The 17,923-nt window shown below is 38.2% G+C and overlaps 1 protein-coding gene and 1 long non-coding RNA gene across 2 annotated transcripts; one reads left to right on the top strand and one right to left on the bottom strand.

The window, feature by feature from the left end:
- The first annotated feature begins 1,939 nt into the window (after positions 1 to 1,939).
- Positions 1,940 to 2,820, top strand: LOC141648988 (uncharacterized). The gene is made up of 2 exons (XM_074457693.1): positions 1,940 to 1,985; positions 2,108 to 2,820. The coding sequence occupies exons 1-2, from the start codon at positions 1,940 to 1,942 to the stop codon at positions 2,818 to 2,820; spliced, it is 759 nt and encodes a 252-aa protein (XP_074313794.1).
- Positions 2,821 to 15,258: 12,438 nt separating this feature from the next.
- Positions 15,259 to 17,206, bottom strand: LOC141646056 (uncharacterized). Its single transcript, XR_012545308.1, has 3 exons — positions 17,095 to 17,206; positions 16,886 to 16,996; positions 15,259 to 15,327 (listed from the first exon to the last, which is right to left on the bottom strand). It is a non-coding gene; the product is annotated as an uncharacterized LOC141646056 (long non-coding RNA).
- Between the last annotated feature and the right edge of the window lie 717 nt (positions 17,207 to 17,923).

Genomic DNA, 17,923 nt, shown 5'->3' with positions numbered 1-17,923 from the left:
AACTTAAACTACGTTCTTCACTCCTCTAATCACCTATAATCACTCTCTAGGCAATTGATCGTTCGCGAGTCTTTTGTTCCTCTCTTTCGCATTAGTTTCCTCGGTAAGTCACTAGTACTTTGTCTTTTGGTTAGATTTGTCTTTTATGGGTTTTCCCTAATGATTAGATTTAGAGGAAAAGGTAGATGGTTATGATTATGATTATAATTGTTGTGATTGTTGTTAGGTGAAGGATTCCTAGAGGAATGATTATAGCTTCCGCTGTGTGCTTGTGATTCGGATTCTTAGTAAGGTAGGGTTTCCCTTCTCAGTTGCCTATTTAATTGATTTAAGATGGATTGATTGATGCATTAGGATGATTGGTATTATTATTGGAATTATCTTTCTTGGTTGTTGGATTGGTTGTTGTTTGTGTATGTTTGCGAGGTGCGTCCTCGGCTGAGTGGAGTCATCATTCGGGAATGGCTTCACGCCCTTGATTCACCCCTTGTGGTTCCCGTCACAAGGGGGATGTTCACATTAATGGACATGGGTTATTGTTCGTTGTAATGAGCGGGGCTTAGGTGGGCAAGGCTGCGGCCCCCAATGGCGGTGAGGATTACCTTTTGCGATGGGTAATCTGGCAGGACTACACACTTAGGTGTGTATTCGGTTACTGGATACTATTGAAGTTGGGAAAATGGTTATACATTTGAATTGGATTGCATTGGTTGTTTTCTTTGTAATTGTCTTATCTTGATTATTCAGTAAACTGACCCCGTTTATGTTTTATAAAACTGTGGTGATCCATTCGGGGATGGTGAGTAGATTATGACAGGTGATGATTTCATATTAGCTATGGGGATGAGGATGGGATGTCATCACTTAGAGTCATAGCTTCCGCTGTCACGAGTTTTCGATACTTTGTTTTGATGTACTTTGATTTACTTTCCTTATACTTAGGTTTGCTGTTTTGAGACAATGTAATCAATTAACGTTATACATTAATAACTGATCTTGGATGGTCACTTTTGATATACTTACCCGGGGCAACCTAGACGCTAGCATCGTTATATTCTAGGGTGGTCCTTGGTAAGACACCTTGGTATATGGGGATGTTACAAAGTGGTATAAGAGCGACAATTTTGGAACCTAAAACCAATGAACAAAGTAAACATAGGGAGTTTAATTAAAATGAACCCGGGTAAGAGTTGTTTGGAGGTACCGCAAAGGCTAGGGAGACGTCCTAAAGTCGCATTTTGGCCCTTACAGCTTTGAGTCGGTCACTATGGGGTGTCTTGGGAGTCGTTATGTGCGTTATATATGTTTTTTGTGAGCTTGTTTCATGGAATGGGGTATATTATTGCGTATATATATTGAGCATTGTGGTTGATATGAAGCATGATTGGATGTTACTACCTAGCTTTCAATTGATAGTAACATGTTTAGGGATGAAATATGTATAGATATGTACGTTTTTTCAGTCAAGGGGTAGCTCGTTTGGCATGATTCGGCCGAGCAGGGCGGGTGCTCGACCGAGTAGGGGATACTCCGCCGAGTAACCAAGAACTCGACCGAGTGTGGGTTCGTGTGTTTAAAACGGTAGCTACTGGTTGTGATCACTCGGCCGAGTAAAAGGGGCACTCGATCGAGTGGGGGCATACTCGACCGAGTACCACGTGTACTCGACCGAGTATGTTTTATGTGATTTGGAGGTCAGCTACTGGAGTAGGATACTCGACCGAGTAGTCTCAGTACTCGATCGAGTAGTCCTTACACGACCGAGTACTTCCTGGTACTCGGCCGAGTGCTTCTTTGGCGGGTGATTGGTTTTTTTAAGCCGTAGGCTATGTGCTTACGTTTACCTTGGTTATATCAGCTCAAAATGCCACTAAAGAGATCATATGTATACATCCAATGATCCAAGCTACTGGGGGCGAGTCTTGAGGAGATTGCCAGAATGATTGAGCAGCAAGATGCGCTCATTGAGGCACTTAAGAATGTGGGTAACGAAGAGGAGAAACCGGTGGATGCATCCCAGCTGAGAAATACCATTTCTCGCTTCCACCCCACTAGCTATGAGGGCACTGATGAGCCAAAGTTGCTTACAATTGGCACCGTGAAATAGAGAGTTTGCTAGAGGCAGTGAAGTGTCCGGAGGATATGATAGTGGATCAGGCTGTGTTCTACCTAAGGGATGAGGCTGGGGTATGGTGGCAGAACATGAGGGAAGAGGTTCAGGCATACTACAGGAACCGGGGTCAACCTTCTATCCCATGGGTAGGTTTCAAGAGTGCTATGAGAGAGCACTTTGTGCCGGAGCACATTCGCCATAAGTTGAGAGCCGAGTTCGATTCCTTCTCCATGGCTGTTAACATGAACGTCATAGAGTACTATCACCAGTTTATAGAGCTGTCAAGATACATGGAGGATATGCAACTGAGTCAACGAATTTCGGCTCTTCGTTTTGAGAAGGGATTGGCACCAATGATCACGGATAGACTACCAGCTGGGGTACTCACAGATCTGAAAGAGGTTTATGTAAGGGCGGGTCACGCTAAGAGGCTAGTGGATTTGGCCAAGGAGGCCAAGGAAAGGAATGTAGAGAAAAGAAAGGCTGAGAGTGAGGGCGGCAACCAGTCGAGTCACAAGAAGGGTACTAGTGATAATTCCAATCTTGCATGTTTGAACTGCGGTGGATCGGGTCATAAGAGGTATGAGTGTACAAGTGCTGGTAGAGGAGGAGGGGGTTTTCCAGGGACATACCAAGGAAACCTTTCGCATGCTCCAAGCCAGAGCTTTGCCAGTAATAGGCCAGCTGGGTCGTGGGGTAATCGTTGAGGACAAAACAACAACAATGGCGGCTACAACCGTAATAATGGAGGGTCCTACCAGCGTCCGAACAACCATGTAACGCAAAACTCGGCAGCCAAGCCGAATACTTCGACTACCACGATTCAGGGTGGAGGCCAGAAGAGCAGTGGGAAAATTTTAATAATGGGCAAGCAGGAAGCGGAGAATGATGCTTATGTTGTTACCGGTACTTTTCTTGTTAATAACACCCTATCTTTTGTTCTGTTTGATTCGGGGGCAACCCACTCTTTCGTGTATAGGAGTCATGCCTTAGCTATGGGTTTGGGAGAATATGAGTTGATAAAAGATAATTTTTTTATACCTTCGGGAGAGTCTATGTCATTTTCTTTGTTGTATAGAGGGGTGTCTATGATGGTGGGGGAAGTAGACTTACCGGTCAATCTGTTAGAGTTTCCTATGTATGGGTTTGAGGTTATCATCGGGATGGACTAGTTGGGAAAGTATGAGACTAAAATAGTTTGTCGGCAAAAGATGGTGTCTTTAAAGGGGTGTAAGGGAGTCAAGGTGTCATATTGCGGGTTCATAGTAAAACCTAAGATGAAGTTGATCACGGTAATGACTTTAAAGTCATGTTTGAGAAATAAATGCCCTTTAATCCTTTGTCATGTGAGGGATATGCGGGCAGAGGAGCCATCAACGTCTGACATACAAATGGTTGGGGAGTTTGGTGACGTTTTCCCAGATGAGATATCGGGGTTACCTCCTAAGAGGGACATCGACTTCAGTGTTGAACTCAAACCGGGGACGGGACCTATATCTAAAGGACCGTACCGGATGTGGCCTAACGAGTTGGAAGAGTTGAAGAAGCAGCTGGATGAGTTGTTAGACAAGGGGTACATTCGGCCTAGTGTATCACCTTGGGGTGCACCAGTTTTGTTTGTGAAAAAGAATGATGGGAGTATGAGGCTATGCATCGACTATAGAAAATTGAACCATGTCACCGTGAAGAATACGTATCCTTTGCCAAGGGTTGACGATCTTTTCGACCAGTTGAGTGGTGCAGGAGTGTTTTAAAAGATCGATTTGAGGTCGGGTTATCACCATTTGAGGATCACAGATGAGGACATTCGAAAGACAGCTTTTCGGTCGCAGTATGGTCACTATGAGTATGTGGTGATACCTTTTGGGTTAACTAATGCACCAGCAGTGTTCATGGATCTTATGAACCAGATCTTCATTTCGTTTTTGGATAGGTTTGTGGTGGTTTTTATTGATGACATCTTAGTCTACTTTAAGATGAGGACGTTCCTAAGGTTAGTACTACAGACCTTGCGAGATAATCAGTTGTATGCTAAGTTATCTAAGCGTGAGTTCTAGTTGGAGAAACTGGCTTTTCTGGGCCATGTTATATCGAAAGAGGGTGTGTCGGTGGATCCTAGTAAGATTGAGGCAGTGATAAACTGGAAAGAACCAAAGAGTGTTGCTGAGATCCAAAGTTTCTTGGATTTAGCTGGGTACTACAGGAGGTTCGTGAAAGACGTTTCTAAGATCGCTAGACCTATGACAGTTTTGATGAGGAAAGAGACCATATTTCATTGGGATGAGAGTTGTGAAACAGTGTTCCAAATATTAAAGGAGCGTTTGACCACAGCTCCCGTTCTAGCTCTACCCGAGGGAAGTGAGAACTTTGAGGTTTATACTGATGCTTCAAAGAATGGGTTGGGTTGTGTGTTGATGCAGAATGGGAAGGTTATTGCTTATGCGTCGAGGCAGCTGAAACCGTATGAAGAGAAATATCCAACTCACAATTTGGAACTGGGTGCAGTGGTTTTTACTCTAAAGGTTTGGAGGCACTATCTCTATGGGGCGACCTTTAAGGTGTTTTCGGATCATAAGAGCTTGAAGTATATCTATACACAGAAAGAGCTGAACATGCGACAAAGGAGATGGATGGAGTTAATTGGGGAGTATGACATGGAAATCATCTATCATGAGGGGAAAGCTAATGTGGTGGCAGATGCCTTGAGTAGGAAGAGTGTACATTCATTGTGCACTGCTATGTCTTTGATGAAACTGAGGGATGAGAAGTGTAAGATGGGGATCCATATGATTCGAAAGGGTGATGCAATCGGTGACTTGACTATCGAGCCTGATTTGTATGATGACATAAAGAAGGAACAAGAACTTGATCCCAAGATTCAAGAGTGGAAGTTAAGGGTATAGAGTGGCATAGTTTCGAGGTTTTCTATCCACAATGATGAGAGTGTTCATTGATGGGAGATGGTGTGTACCCAGTGATGTCGACTTGAAAAAGTTGATCATGACGGAGGCTCATTGCACTCCTTATTCAGTACATCCAAGTGGTGACAAGCTCTACAAGGACATAAACAAGATGTTTTGGTGGCCTAGTATGAAGAAGGAGGTGGCTGAGTTTGTGGCTAGATGTTTAACCTGTCAGAGAGTAAAGGGCGAACAACGGAGACCACAGGGTAAGATTCAGTCACTTGAGGCACCGGAGTGGAAATGGGAGTCGATCACTATGGATTTCATCGTGGGGCTACCAAGGACTCAGCAAGGTAACAATATGATTTGGGTTATCATCGACCGTTTAACAAAGTCAGCTCACTTTATCCCGATGAAAGATACTTGGACTAAGATGCAGTTAGATTTAGGATACAGGAAGCATGTGGTTCGGTTACATGGGGTACCAATGGATATAGTGTCAGATCGAGATGCGAGGTTCATATCACGGTTTTGGCAAGAGTTGCAGGACTTGATGGGAACCACCTTAAAGATGAGTACAACATTTTATCCTATGACAGATGGTCAGACCGAAAGGACTATCAAGACTTTAGAGGACATGTTAAGAGCTTGTTCCATGGAGTTTGGCGGGAGTTGGGAGGATAGGCTAGATTGATAGAGTTTTCCTACAACAACAGCTATCACACACTAGTATTGGGATAACACCTTTTGAGGCTTTATATGGCAGGAAGTGTAGGAGTCCGGTATGTTGGGATGATTGTGCTAAGGATGTGGTTGATAGGCTTTATCGCGTACCTATGCAAAGATAATTTCCCTAGACACAATTTAATGTAGTAAAAGGGGTCGAACACAAGGAAACGGGAATTACGTAGTGAATTGCTATGGGTAGATTTTTATCAAGGTCGATTACGATTTAGGTTTGGTTTGTTTGGTTTGATGATTAATGAAAAATTGCAATGTAAATAATATGATAAAAGATAGTCTAAAGGGTTCGGGTCACTCATGCAAAGGTAAACATATGAACATGATAAACTTGATACTAATAATGTTGTCAATTGCTTAGGCTTAAAGATACCCACCTTACGGCATTAGTATCAACCATAGACCGGGTCCTAGAAAAACTCTCGTCCATTACTAGGTCGTCCTACCACACATGCTTAGTCTAATTCAATTCCGTGTCTCTCGACTTTAGAACGAATGAACAAATATAATCTACGACTACGGCCGATAATCAAAGATTAAGCGTAACAAAACAAGCATGTGATGGAAACAATTGATCAATATTATTATGAACTTTATTTAATCATATTATATGTTTGATTTTGCATGGCTCCCCTAGCCTTTAGACTAGAGAATTTAGCTACTCATACTAAGATGTAAAATGTAAACTAATTTGTAAGAAATGTTGAACATGCTTATATGAATTATACTAATTAGGTGATATAACATATGAAAAGAGGAAAACTAAATAAATATGAAATATTTGACTATGATAACTATGTGATAACTAAAGTAATGATGTAAATTGTAAACTTCTAATAAGAAATACCTTATAAAGGAGGACTTGTATGTAAGAACAACCAACTAATAACCAAAAGATTGAATAACAAATGCTTGAGAATCTCTTGAAATACAAAGTGTTGAAAGATTAACTAAGGAATGCTTAAACAACTTAAACTTAAAATGAAAACTAATGAGAGAAAACTTATAATGCTTGAGGCTTAATGTAGTAAACTTGGACGTAAAAATGGGATGCCCAAAACCTAGGAATGCCTCTCCTATTTATAGGAGAGGAGGGGAAAAACGTAAGAACCAACGAGCATGCAACCCCGATCGGGGTTGGGCGGCCCCGATCGGGGCCGTGTGTTCCTCGGTATTTTGCCTTAAATCCTCTCTTAATTCCTTGGAGAATCCTATGTGGGTGATTAAATGTGCGATTAATCACCCGGTTAATGCTTGCATTTGGCATCTTAAGATCTTTTGGAATCCCATGCTTTCCCCTTGACTTTTGACTTGCAATTTGGGCTTGACTTGGATGTTTGATCTCATTTGTATTTTGCTAATTGATCCAACAAATTCTCATGCAAAAATCCATGCAACATCCAATCCTTAGTCCATTTGGTCTTCTTTCCTCTTAGCTTGCAATTTCTAGTACTTTGCAGTTATTTTAGCTCCAAAAAGCTTATTCCCTACAAAATATGTTAAAGTATCCAAAACAACTAGAAATGCAAATATTAGCTATAAAACACTCAAGATAAGTGCTAAAGACATGTAAAATCAAGCTAATATAGGGGGTTAAAATGTATAAAATATGCACTTATCAAACTCCCCCAAGCTAAATCCTTGCTTGTCCTCAAGCAAGAGACCAAATCCCATCTATTGCAATATCCAAACAAGCTAAGCATAATGATTTAAAAACCCGAAACAACATGGGCAAGGAATAAAGCAAGACATGGATGAGATTTACATGATGGCGTAGCATAGAAAACTTTGAATGAACCTTTAAGCTCTTGCATGATCTTTTGACTTATGGACTCTCACGGGACACTCAAACTATTTTATATGTGAAAGGACAATTTTTGTGAATGAACACTCAACTATCCTCAACTTATAACGATGTGCCCGCAATCTAATATGGTAAACATGTCAAACTAGCAAGCAAAGACAATCAAATGTAAGCATGAATAAGAAGCCAAATGGGTAGGAAGAAGGCAAATAAACATGGGTAAGAAGGGGGAACAAAAGAGTTATGGTAATGTGGAGCTAAGTCAAGCTAGCAACTACCAAAATGCAAGGATGCTCAATCCCAATTCTAACCCAATTTTTTTCAATTCAAACCATAAGAAATTTCTCCAAAATATAATGAATAATGCTTGAGAATTTCTCATATCTTTTCTTCTTCTTCTCTTTCTTTTCTTTTCTTTTTCAATGCATACTTCTTTTTTTTTTCATGCTTTTTCTCATTCATTTGTTTTTTCTTTCTTCATTTTTTCATTTTCTTTCATTTCCAATTTTTCAATTTTTCAATTTTTCCATTTTTTTTTTTTTTCTTTTTTTTTGAACATTAAGACCAAGCTCACATGACTTCAAACAACCAAATATATCCCAATGAGCACCCAAACACTATCCAACTAAGCTACTAGCTCAACAAGGGTAGGCAATTTCAATTATGTAGCTAAGGATAAATTTTGTGAAGGGGTCAAAAAGGCTAAAATATCATGTGAATGGCTCCAAAATGCTAAAACAAATGAATGCATGCTTACCAAGAATGTGACACCCTCAAACTTAGCGTTAAATAAACACGAAAATTCTATAGAAAAACTAACAGGATATGTTTGTAATTGGTTCGACTAGATAAAAACCTGTAATTTTAAAAACTTTTCTAAACCATTCACAAACACTTCCAAATGAAGAGTGCCAAAACCTGCAAATCTAACAAACTAATTTACATAACATAGCTAAAGTCGCGAGGATAAAGTGATACAAACCAAAGTAAAAGAGGGAGACATATGTCCCTTCAAAATATATACACAACCATAAGTTTAAAGGTTTACTACAACATAACCAAACTAAGTCCAAGGTTCTTTTGCTCACTAGCTCGTCTCGTGACCCCATCTAATCATCATCAACCCACAATCGCATTTTATACAAACACGAAAGCCACAATTCAGTGGGGAGTAACTTCGAGTCCTCCCAGCCACGAAATGTCATGTTTAATGTAACATGTAATGTAACATGTAAACAACATCACAAATAATCTAATTATCAAGTATTCTAACATATGAATACTAAACTGACCAAATTAAACTATCATGTGAAACATATAACAAGCAGTAATCCAAACTTTATCAATTGTAACCGGCTTGCATCTCACCTATTACAATTCATAAAATCACCATACAAGAAAGGACAATATATATAAGACAGGCATAAGTTCTTAGTACGGTCAATAGTCACTCTATAACTCGAGTCTATACCACGAGGTAGGGAAGGTAATCGAACCGGTATCATGGCTCAGAGGTTCTATCAAAACATGGCCAAGACACAACACAACCCTAGCCTAAAATCTGCGCAGACCTAGACATGCGGATACACACCACCGCACCCAAGACTCACAATTTTTCTAAAACAAAGTGAGTACCCTAAGGAGTCCACCAAAGGGTTGGCTTGTACTTAAGCTGACCACTTACTATCAAAATAAGTAACGAGGTCATGCCCCAACTTGGATATAATCCCACCAAGTCAGGAACACAAAGGCTATTAAGCAGTGAACATATACTCGTCAAAGACTATAAAGGCCTATCTATGACAAACACAACAACCTGCAAGAAGTATTCAATACCAATTCCATTTCCAGCAATATTAACAATATTAAAGGTTTCAGGGAATCTAGGGCCGTTTCAACAATATAAGAACCCATTCAAATCAACCAACAACATATGTGAAATAAAAACATATTAAATGGCCTAGAACAAGAATAAGGCCGATTACCAATTTACACAATAAATTCATCCAACCGAATTTTTACCCGCAACCCCAGTCCTGCGACAGGTACGGGTTAAATCGCGGCTGGCCAATCACACAATTGACTGACATCGATTCAGCCAAAGGGACCAAGGCTCAGTTTTCGGCATAATCATCCAATCATTACAATTATCGCTATAAAATTCATTTTGAGCCTATTCATTACAATTTCATTTTATAACCTATCCTAACATGTGCCAACTACCAAATAAGCATAATTTTACCATTAACATTATATTTACTACTAACATAATCCGTTTCAAAAGATTACCCATATGTTACTTACACTAATTATAACATTAATGCACCCGAAATGACAAACAACGCTTGAAAAACCACGAAACAAGCAACGGGCCGACCCGGGCCAACCCCAAGGCAGCCGTGGGCCTGCCTGGTCTGCCGCTGGCCTCTTTGGCCTAGTGGGCCGCCACCCCAAACCCTCCATTTCTCCATTTTTGTTCAGTTTAACATCGTCTGAAGCATCAATTAGTCATTCCCAATTCATTCCCATACTAATATGTGAACTTAAACATACAAAAGACATGAATTAGACATGAATTTAACCCATTTTATCATATGAAGTAAACCACTCAAATAACATGCACAAAATCACACAAAAAGCAAAGAATGTGACATTAATTCGTCGAGTAACTCGAAATATGTTACCTTTAACAACAAAATGAGCAACTAGCACCTTGAACACCAAACCCTAATATGCCATCTAACCACTATCTTCAACTATATACGAGTCTCCAAACTCGTCCTCTAAATCTTCACCTAAATAAACAATAAAAACACAACAATAAGCACAAAAATCGAAATTATACCCAAAATCAGCCAAAATAGACATAATTAAAACTGAAATTAAAACATACTAGGATGTAGATCTTGAAGAGAGGATTCCGAAAATATAAATTTTGCGAAAATCGGACTAGAAACGAAGAAATTATGATGAAATTACGATTGTAAGATAATTTTCTTTTTTTTTTCTTTATGGATGTCGGTCAAGGGATCAAAAGAAGAACAAAGAAGTGCTAGGAAGAAATGGAAAGGAGGAAAGGGGAGGGTGCCGTGGAAAGGGAGAGGAGGAGCGGGATTTGGCGTAATTTCATGAGTCGGTTTTGGCTCGTTACGACGATAATTAGAACCGCTTGTCAATTGCAAATTCCGACAAGGCCAAAGTTCTTAAACACGAGATTACAAGAAGATTGAGTACTCATATGACCCATTTCCAAAATCGTTTGCCCAATTTTCAAAAGAATCGCCATTTTTCCCGATATGCCCTTATCTCGATATAAAAGGTTTTTACATGGTTTAAACTATTTTTAAACATTTCGAAACTATCAAATTAAATAATTTACTTCAAAATATAATAGAATTACATTTCATTGAATTATTATTACTTCAAATACATAAATTTTAAATTCAACTTGATTAATAAATTACTTTCGCAATATAATAACGGTGCGAAATTACGGGGTGTTACAATCACCCCTCCTTTTAAAAAGTTTCGTCCTCGAAACTTAGAAGGAGAAATTATAGTAAACAACATCTTAATAATATCATCATAAGAAAATATAGGTATCTTTTCAATGAAACGGTGATACTCTTGTTGATCAAGCAAGAACAATCCACATTTCATATCAAAGATAAGGTAAAAAGGCAAATCATTTGTAAAATTCAAAAACCAAAATACCTTCAAAACATTAATGAAGAGTTTTCAAGAATGTAAGTCTCATTCATGGAATGGAATTGGTCTTGTCGTGCACACAAGAACGCTATTTTTCCAAATCAGAGACAAATTTTAAACAAAAACTATTCGCCGATAAGCGTAGAACAAGTTATCAAATATCTCCAATAACTAGTTCTAACATTCGATCAACGTTAAAATCAAAGTAAGAGAAAGGTAGTCTACTCAAATTTTCTTTTGCAAAAAGCCAAAATAGAAATGAAGGTTTCACTTTTAAACCCAATTGGAGTCAAATCCCTAAAATGTAACATTAAACCTTGACAAAGAAGTCATAAATGGATCAAAATTAACAGAAATTGGACAAATCTTAACGAAAACTCGGGTCTAGAAATTAAAATTACGATAAACGAGTTTATATTCAAGAAAGGAATAGGGAACTAAATCAAATTTTCATTTTCAAGTCTTCAAAAATAGGTTAGGTTTGCAGAAGTGACATAAACTTTCAAGAATGAATCGAAACTGGTAGCTTGAAATATTTAGAAATTCCTCGAAGTGAAAAGTAACTTAGACATCATAGGAGCAAGTATGCTAAGAGGATTCAAGCTTAACTAATCAAAAGGGCTGTATGAATTTCATGGGGTAAGAATTGAAGTCGAACCTAAAAGGGTGTCAAAGATGGAGTTTCATAGGTTACCAACATCAAACTTATGAGAGGAGTATAATGAAGTAAGGAAGAGAGGTATGAACGATAACGCTCATGATCAAGGAAGAAGGGAAATTAGTCAACAAGGAAACGCCAGACACTTTTATCACAACAACAACACTCAAAACGGTTCCAAAAACTTCCTAACAACAAAACTCATAACCACATCACTCCCAAGGGTTTCCTCAATTGCTTATGTTACCTCATCCTAATCTGTTCCCTGAAATAAGGTACTCCACTATAAGTGTGATCTCATCGCTCCAAATCCTCAAACATCCAGAAACAACTTTCACAAGTCTAAGGTCAAGGCTTCCAACAAAGCTATATTCGTATCCAACTAGTGTCAACTATGGTTTCCTCAAAACAAATAAACCTTTAATCAAGAATCCCAATACCAAGCTATAAACTCCAAGAGAAAGTTCCTCAAATATACCACAAGATTCTCATTTCAAAACAAGGTAGCAACATACCAACCCAAAATCTGAAAAATCAATAGGATCTCAAATTTCTCTATCCTTTTACTTATTAAGGATTTCCAAAAGCGGATCTACACTCAGCTACAACATCATCCCATCATCTCAAGTACTCAATGCGACCTCAAGGTCTATAAGTCTATAGGGTTAACAAATTCTTCTCTACACTAAGTCTCTCTCAACTCAAGAACTCTCAAGAGCCAACTAATACCAAATCACATCACCAATCCATTATGGTCATCAACATCCCAAGGAGTATTCTTTCGAATTTGACATCCTAAAACTTACTTACCATCAAATTCCCAAGAAACAAAGTCTTAATTGTAACAACACTTTATCACCTCAGAGTTCCTAAAACCATAAATTGAAACTATGTTCTTTAACCTAACAATGGGTGTCAACCATACCTTTACCCTTCAGTTATTAAAACAAGTGCTAAAACTTCCCAATAATGTAGCTTACTCTCACTCTCATACCATAGCTCAAGTAGTAATCAATATCACTCACTAAAACCAACTAATAATCCCACATTTAACATTTCTCACACGGTAACATATACATTATCAAACCCTCATATCCAAAGTGATTATGGAAGCCAATCAAAAACTCGTCTACTTAGTCAATCCTATATCCTCAAATCCACCATTCAGTTTCATCCATTTTAAGTCAAGTACTAGGCACTAGTACCCAAACATAAACAACAATGCCATGTTCCATAACCTTAGTAACCAATGCAACTCACATTTGGCACACAAAATCCACCAATCCAACGTACTCACTTTATCAAGGATCTATAGGTATAAGAACCATCAAGTATGTCTCATCACACTACCTAAGTCTCTCCAATATCAAATCCTCTCAAAACCATGAAAGGGTCAAACACAACAATCCCTTCAAAGGTCATGATGTCCAACCAAGGCCAACATTTCTCAAAAGAGATAGTATTATAAAAAGGCGTTAAGGAAGGATAAGCAAGGAACAAATGACATGTTAGGAAATAAGGAGTCGGACCGTAAAGATAACAGTTGACAAAAATAAGAGGTATTCGGGTTAAGAAGATATCTCGGGCAAGAAGAAGATACGTAAACTTTGGCATAAGAACAGGGTTCAACGAACGTTAAAGAGAAGAAAAGGAGAACAGAAGCGGCATAAAGAAAGGGTTACCGCTTACCAAACACTCATCAAAGCTTATGATCAATATGATAAGGTTACATCACTAAGGTGCTCAACAAAGCCCCAAAAGTCTACCAAATCATAGGACTAACAAGGACTCCACAATGGTAGGTATTCCTCAACTCAATTGGTTCTAAGAGCCAAAATCAATTCACCATACAAATTCATTTGTTACCATCCATGTCCCAAAGTATCTCCTTTACAATACTCGTCATTGAACTTCACTTACTATGTCATCCCCAAATACCATAGCTGGTTTACTCCATCATCTCACCACTTAATACTTCTAGTCTCCGATACCATAAATTAGAATCACATCTTTGAACTAACGAACTACATCGAACAACATTCCACCAAAATTCCCAAATTCAGATATGATTAATAAGGTCAACCACGTGTTCTCAAATTTCAAAAGGTCAACAAGGCTACTCTATACTAGATTTGGTCAACTCGAAAGGTTTAACAAACTAACTAATTCCAAAGTACGATACCAATCCATTAAGCAACGTCAACGTCATATTGTATTCCTTTCAAGGCCTACAAGGATTAGGGCTAACTATCATTCCTTTAATTCTCCACAAGAAACATCGAGACTCTCAAATGAAGTAGCTTAGGTTCATTCCATCTTATGTGCTAAGGTAGTACCCATGCTCAATCATCTATAACGAACAAGCTCTCAATAGACATAAATCCCAAGGTGTTTCTCAACCCACTAGACTCTCATATCAAGCACAACTAACAAGACTAACCAAAGGATCCCAAGTTATATTCTCCTATACAACTCAAACCTTAAACAATCAATTTCTCAACTCGTTCACGCCCTCCAATGATACATATCCTCAAAACCGGGTTCTCTGGAACAAGGGGACTATCCCACGGAATAAAAGGAAGGTGTCCACAAGGACTCTTATTATAAGAAGAAAACGAACCAAGGAGGAATCGGGAGAAAGAATTGAAGAGTAGTTACCAAGGCGAGAGAAGAGGAATTTGAAAGACGAATAAACAACGAGTTTGAAAGATTAAGGTAAGATACACTGAATACGGAAAGAAATATCGAGAAAGTGGAAGCATTCTTCATTTGGCATAACCAATCTTTAACAGCACCAAAATTAATAACTAACAATCAACAAACCTAGCTTGTAAGATTGCATTATCTACATTTCTTGGAGAGCCATCTTGCAAAAGAGAACATTGGTTAAAACCTAACAAATAGCAATCACAAACAGACTAGCACATAAAATCCTAAATCTACCCATCCTACCCATCTCTCAAGTTTATTATTTAAAGGTCAAGTGATTTATATTGGGGTGCACAAACGTGCGTCGGGAGCAACAAGGTCTGATACCAACTGTGACACCCTCAAACTTAGCGTTAAATAAACACGTAAATTCTATAGAAAAACTGACAGGATATGTTTGTAATTGGTTCGACTAGATAAAAACCTGTAATTTTAAAAACTTTTCTAAACCATTCACAAACACTTCCAAATGAAGAGTGCCAAAACCTGCAAATCTAACAAACTAATTTACATAACATAGCTAAAGTCGCGAGGATAAAGTGATACAAACCAAAGTAAAAGAGGGAGACATATGTCCCTTCAAAATATATACACAACCATAAGTTTAAAGGTTTACTACAACATAACCAAACTAAGTCCAAGGTTCTTTTGCTCACTAGCTCGTCTGTGACCCCATCTAATCATCATCAACCTGTCAATCGCATTTTATACAAACACGAAAGCCACAATTCAGTGGGGAGTAACTTCGAGTCCTCCCAGCCACGAAATGTCATGTTTAATGTAACATGTAATATAACATGTAAACAACATCACAAATAATCTAATTATCAAGTATTCTAACATATGAATACTAAACTGACCAAATTAAACTATCATGTGAAACATATAACAAGCAGTAATCCAAACTTTATCAATTGTAACCGGCTTGCATCTCACCTATTACAATTCATAAAATCACCATACAAGAAAGGACAATATATCTAAGACAGGCATAAGTTCTTAGTATGGTCAATAGTCACTCTGTAACTCGAGTCTATACCACGAGGTAGGGAAGGTAATCGAACCGGTATCATGGCTCAGAAGTTCTATCAAAACATGGCCAAGACACAACACAACCCTAGCCTAAAATCTGCGCAGACCTAGACATGCGGATACATACCACCGCACCCAAGACTCACAATTTTTCTAAAACAAAGTGAGTACCCTAAGGAGTCCACCAAAGGGTTGGCTAGTACTTAAGCTGACCACTTACTATCAAAATAAGTAACGAGGTCATGCCCCAACTTGGATATAATCCCACCAAGTCAGGAACACAAAGGCTATTAAGCAGTGAACATATACTCGTCAAAGACTATAAAGGCATATCTATGACAAACACAACAACCTGCAAGAAGTATTCAATACCAATTCCATTTCCAGCAATATTAACAATATTAAAGGTTTCAGGGAATCTAGGGCCATTTCAACAATATAAGAACCCATTCAAATCAACCAACAACATATGTGAAATAAAAACATATTAAATGGCCTAGAACAAGAATAAGGCCGATTACCAATTTACACAATAAATTCATCCAACCGAATTTTTACCCGCAACCCCAGTCCTGTGACAGGTACGGGTTAAATCGCGGCTGACCAATCACACAATTGACTGACATCGATTCAGCCAAAGGGACCAAGGCTCGATTTTATATAATCATCCAATCATTACAATTATCGCTATAAAATTCATTTTGAGCCTATTCATTACAATTTCATTTTATAACCTATCCTAACATGTGCCAACTACCAAATAAGCATAATTTTACCATTAACATTATATTTACTACTAACATAATCCGTTTCAAAAGATTACCCATATGTTACTTATACTAATTATAACATTAATGCACCCGAAATGACAAACAACGCTTGAAAAACCACGAAACAAGCAACGGGCCGACCCGGACCAACCCCAAGGCAGCCGTGGGCCTGCCTTGGCCTGCCGGGCCTGCTGGGCCTAGTGGGCCGCCACCCCAAACCCTCCATTTCTCCATTTTTGTTCAGTTTAACATCGTCTGAAGCATCAATTAGTCATTCCCAATTCATTCCCATACTAATATGTGAACTTAAACATACAAAAGACATTAATTAGACATGAATTTAACCCATTTTATCATATGAAGTAAACCACTCAAATAACATGCACAAAATCACACAAAAAGCAAAGAATGTGACATTAATTCGTCGAGTAACTCGAAATATGTTACCTTTAACAACAAAATGAGCAACTAGCACCTTGAACACCAAACCCTAATATGCCATCTAACCACTATCTTCAACTATATACGAGTCTCCAAACTCGTCCTCTAAATCTTCACCTAAATAAACAATAAAAACACAACAATAAGCACAAAAATCGAAATTATACCCAAAATCAGCCAAAATCGACATAATTAAAACTGAAATTAAAACATACTAGGATGTAGATCTTGAAGAGAGGATTCCGAAAATATAAATTTTGCGAAAATCGGACTAGAAACGAAGAAATTATGATGAAATTACGATTGTAAGATAATTTTCTTTTTTTTTTCTTTATGGATGTCGGTCAAGGGATCAAAAGAAGAACAAAGAAGTGCTAGGAAGAAATGGAAAGGAGGAAAGGGGAGGGTGCCGTGGAAAGGGAGAGGAGGAGCGGGATTTGGCGTAATTTCATGAGTCGGTTTTGGCTCGTTACGACGATAATTAGAACCGCTTGTCAATTGCAAATTCCGACAAGGCCAAAGTTCTTAAACACGAGATTACAAGAAGATTGAGTACTCATATGACCCATTTCCAAAATCGTTTGCCCAATTTTCAAAAGAATCGCCATTTTTCCCGATATGCCCTTATCTCGATATAAAAGGTTTTTACATGGTTTAAACTATTTTTAAACATTTCGAAACAATCAAATTAAATAATTTACTTCAAAATATAATAGAATTACATTTCATTGAATTATTATTACTTCAAATACATAAATTTTAAATTCAACTTGATTAATAAATTACTTTCGCAATATAATAACGGTGCGAAATTATGGGGTGTTACAAAGAAATGACATGAAGACCATACTTGTGCGTTTTGATGTAACACACATTATAAGGAGACACCTACACTCACCTAAGTGAGACCAAATAAAGATGAAATGGCCTTAAAAGAGGTTCTACCTTATCAATTTTGTAGCTTGCCACAAGTCAAGATCAAGCATATTCGGTTCATTCTCCATCTCCCACCTACTATGTCAAGACATCCCCATGTAGCTAATA

Source organism: Silene latifolia, chromosome 3 (genome assembly GCF_048544455.1).
Source record: "Silene latifolia isolate original U9 population chromosome 3, ASM4854445v1, whole genome shotgun sequence".
In the NCBI taxonomy this organism is placed as follows: domain Eukaryota; kingdom Viridiplantae; phylum Streptophyta; class Magnoliopsida; order Caryophyllales; family Caryophyllaceae; genus Silene; species Silene latifolia.
Note: the sequence above shows the minus strand (reverse complement) of the source record. Positions and strands in the feature narration are given on the sequence as shown.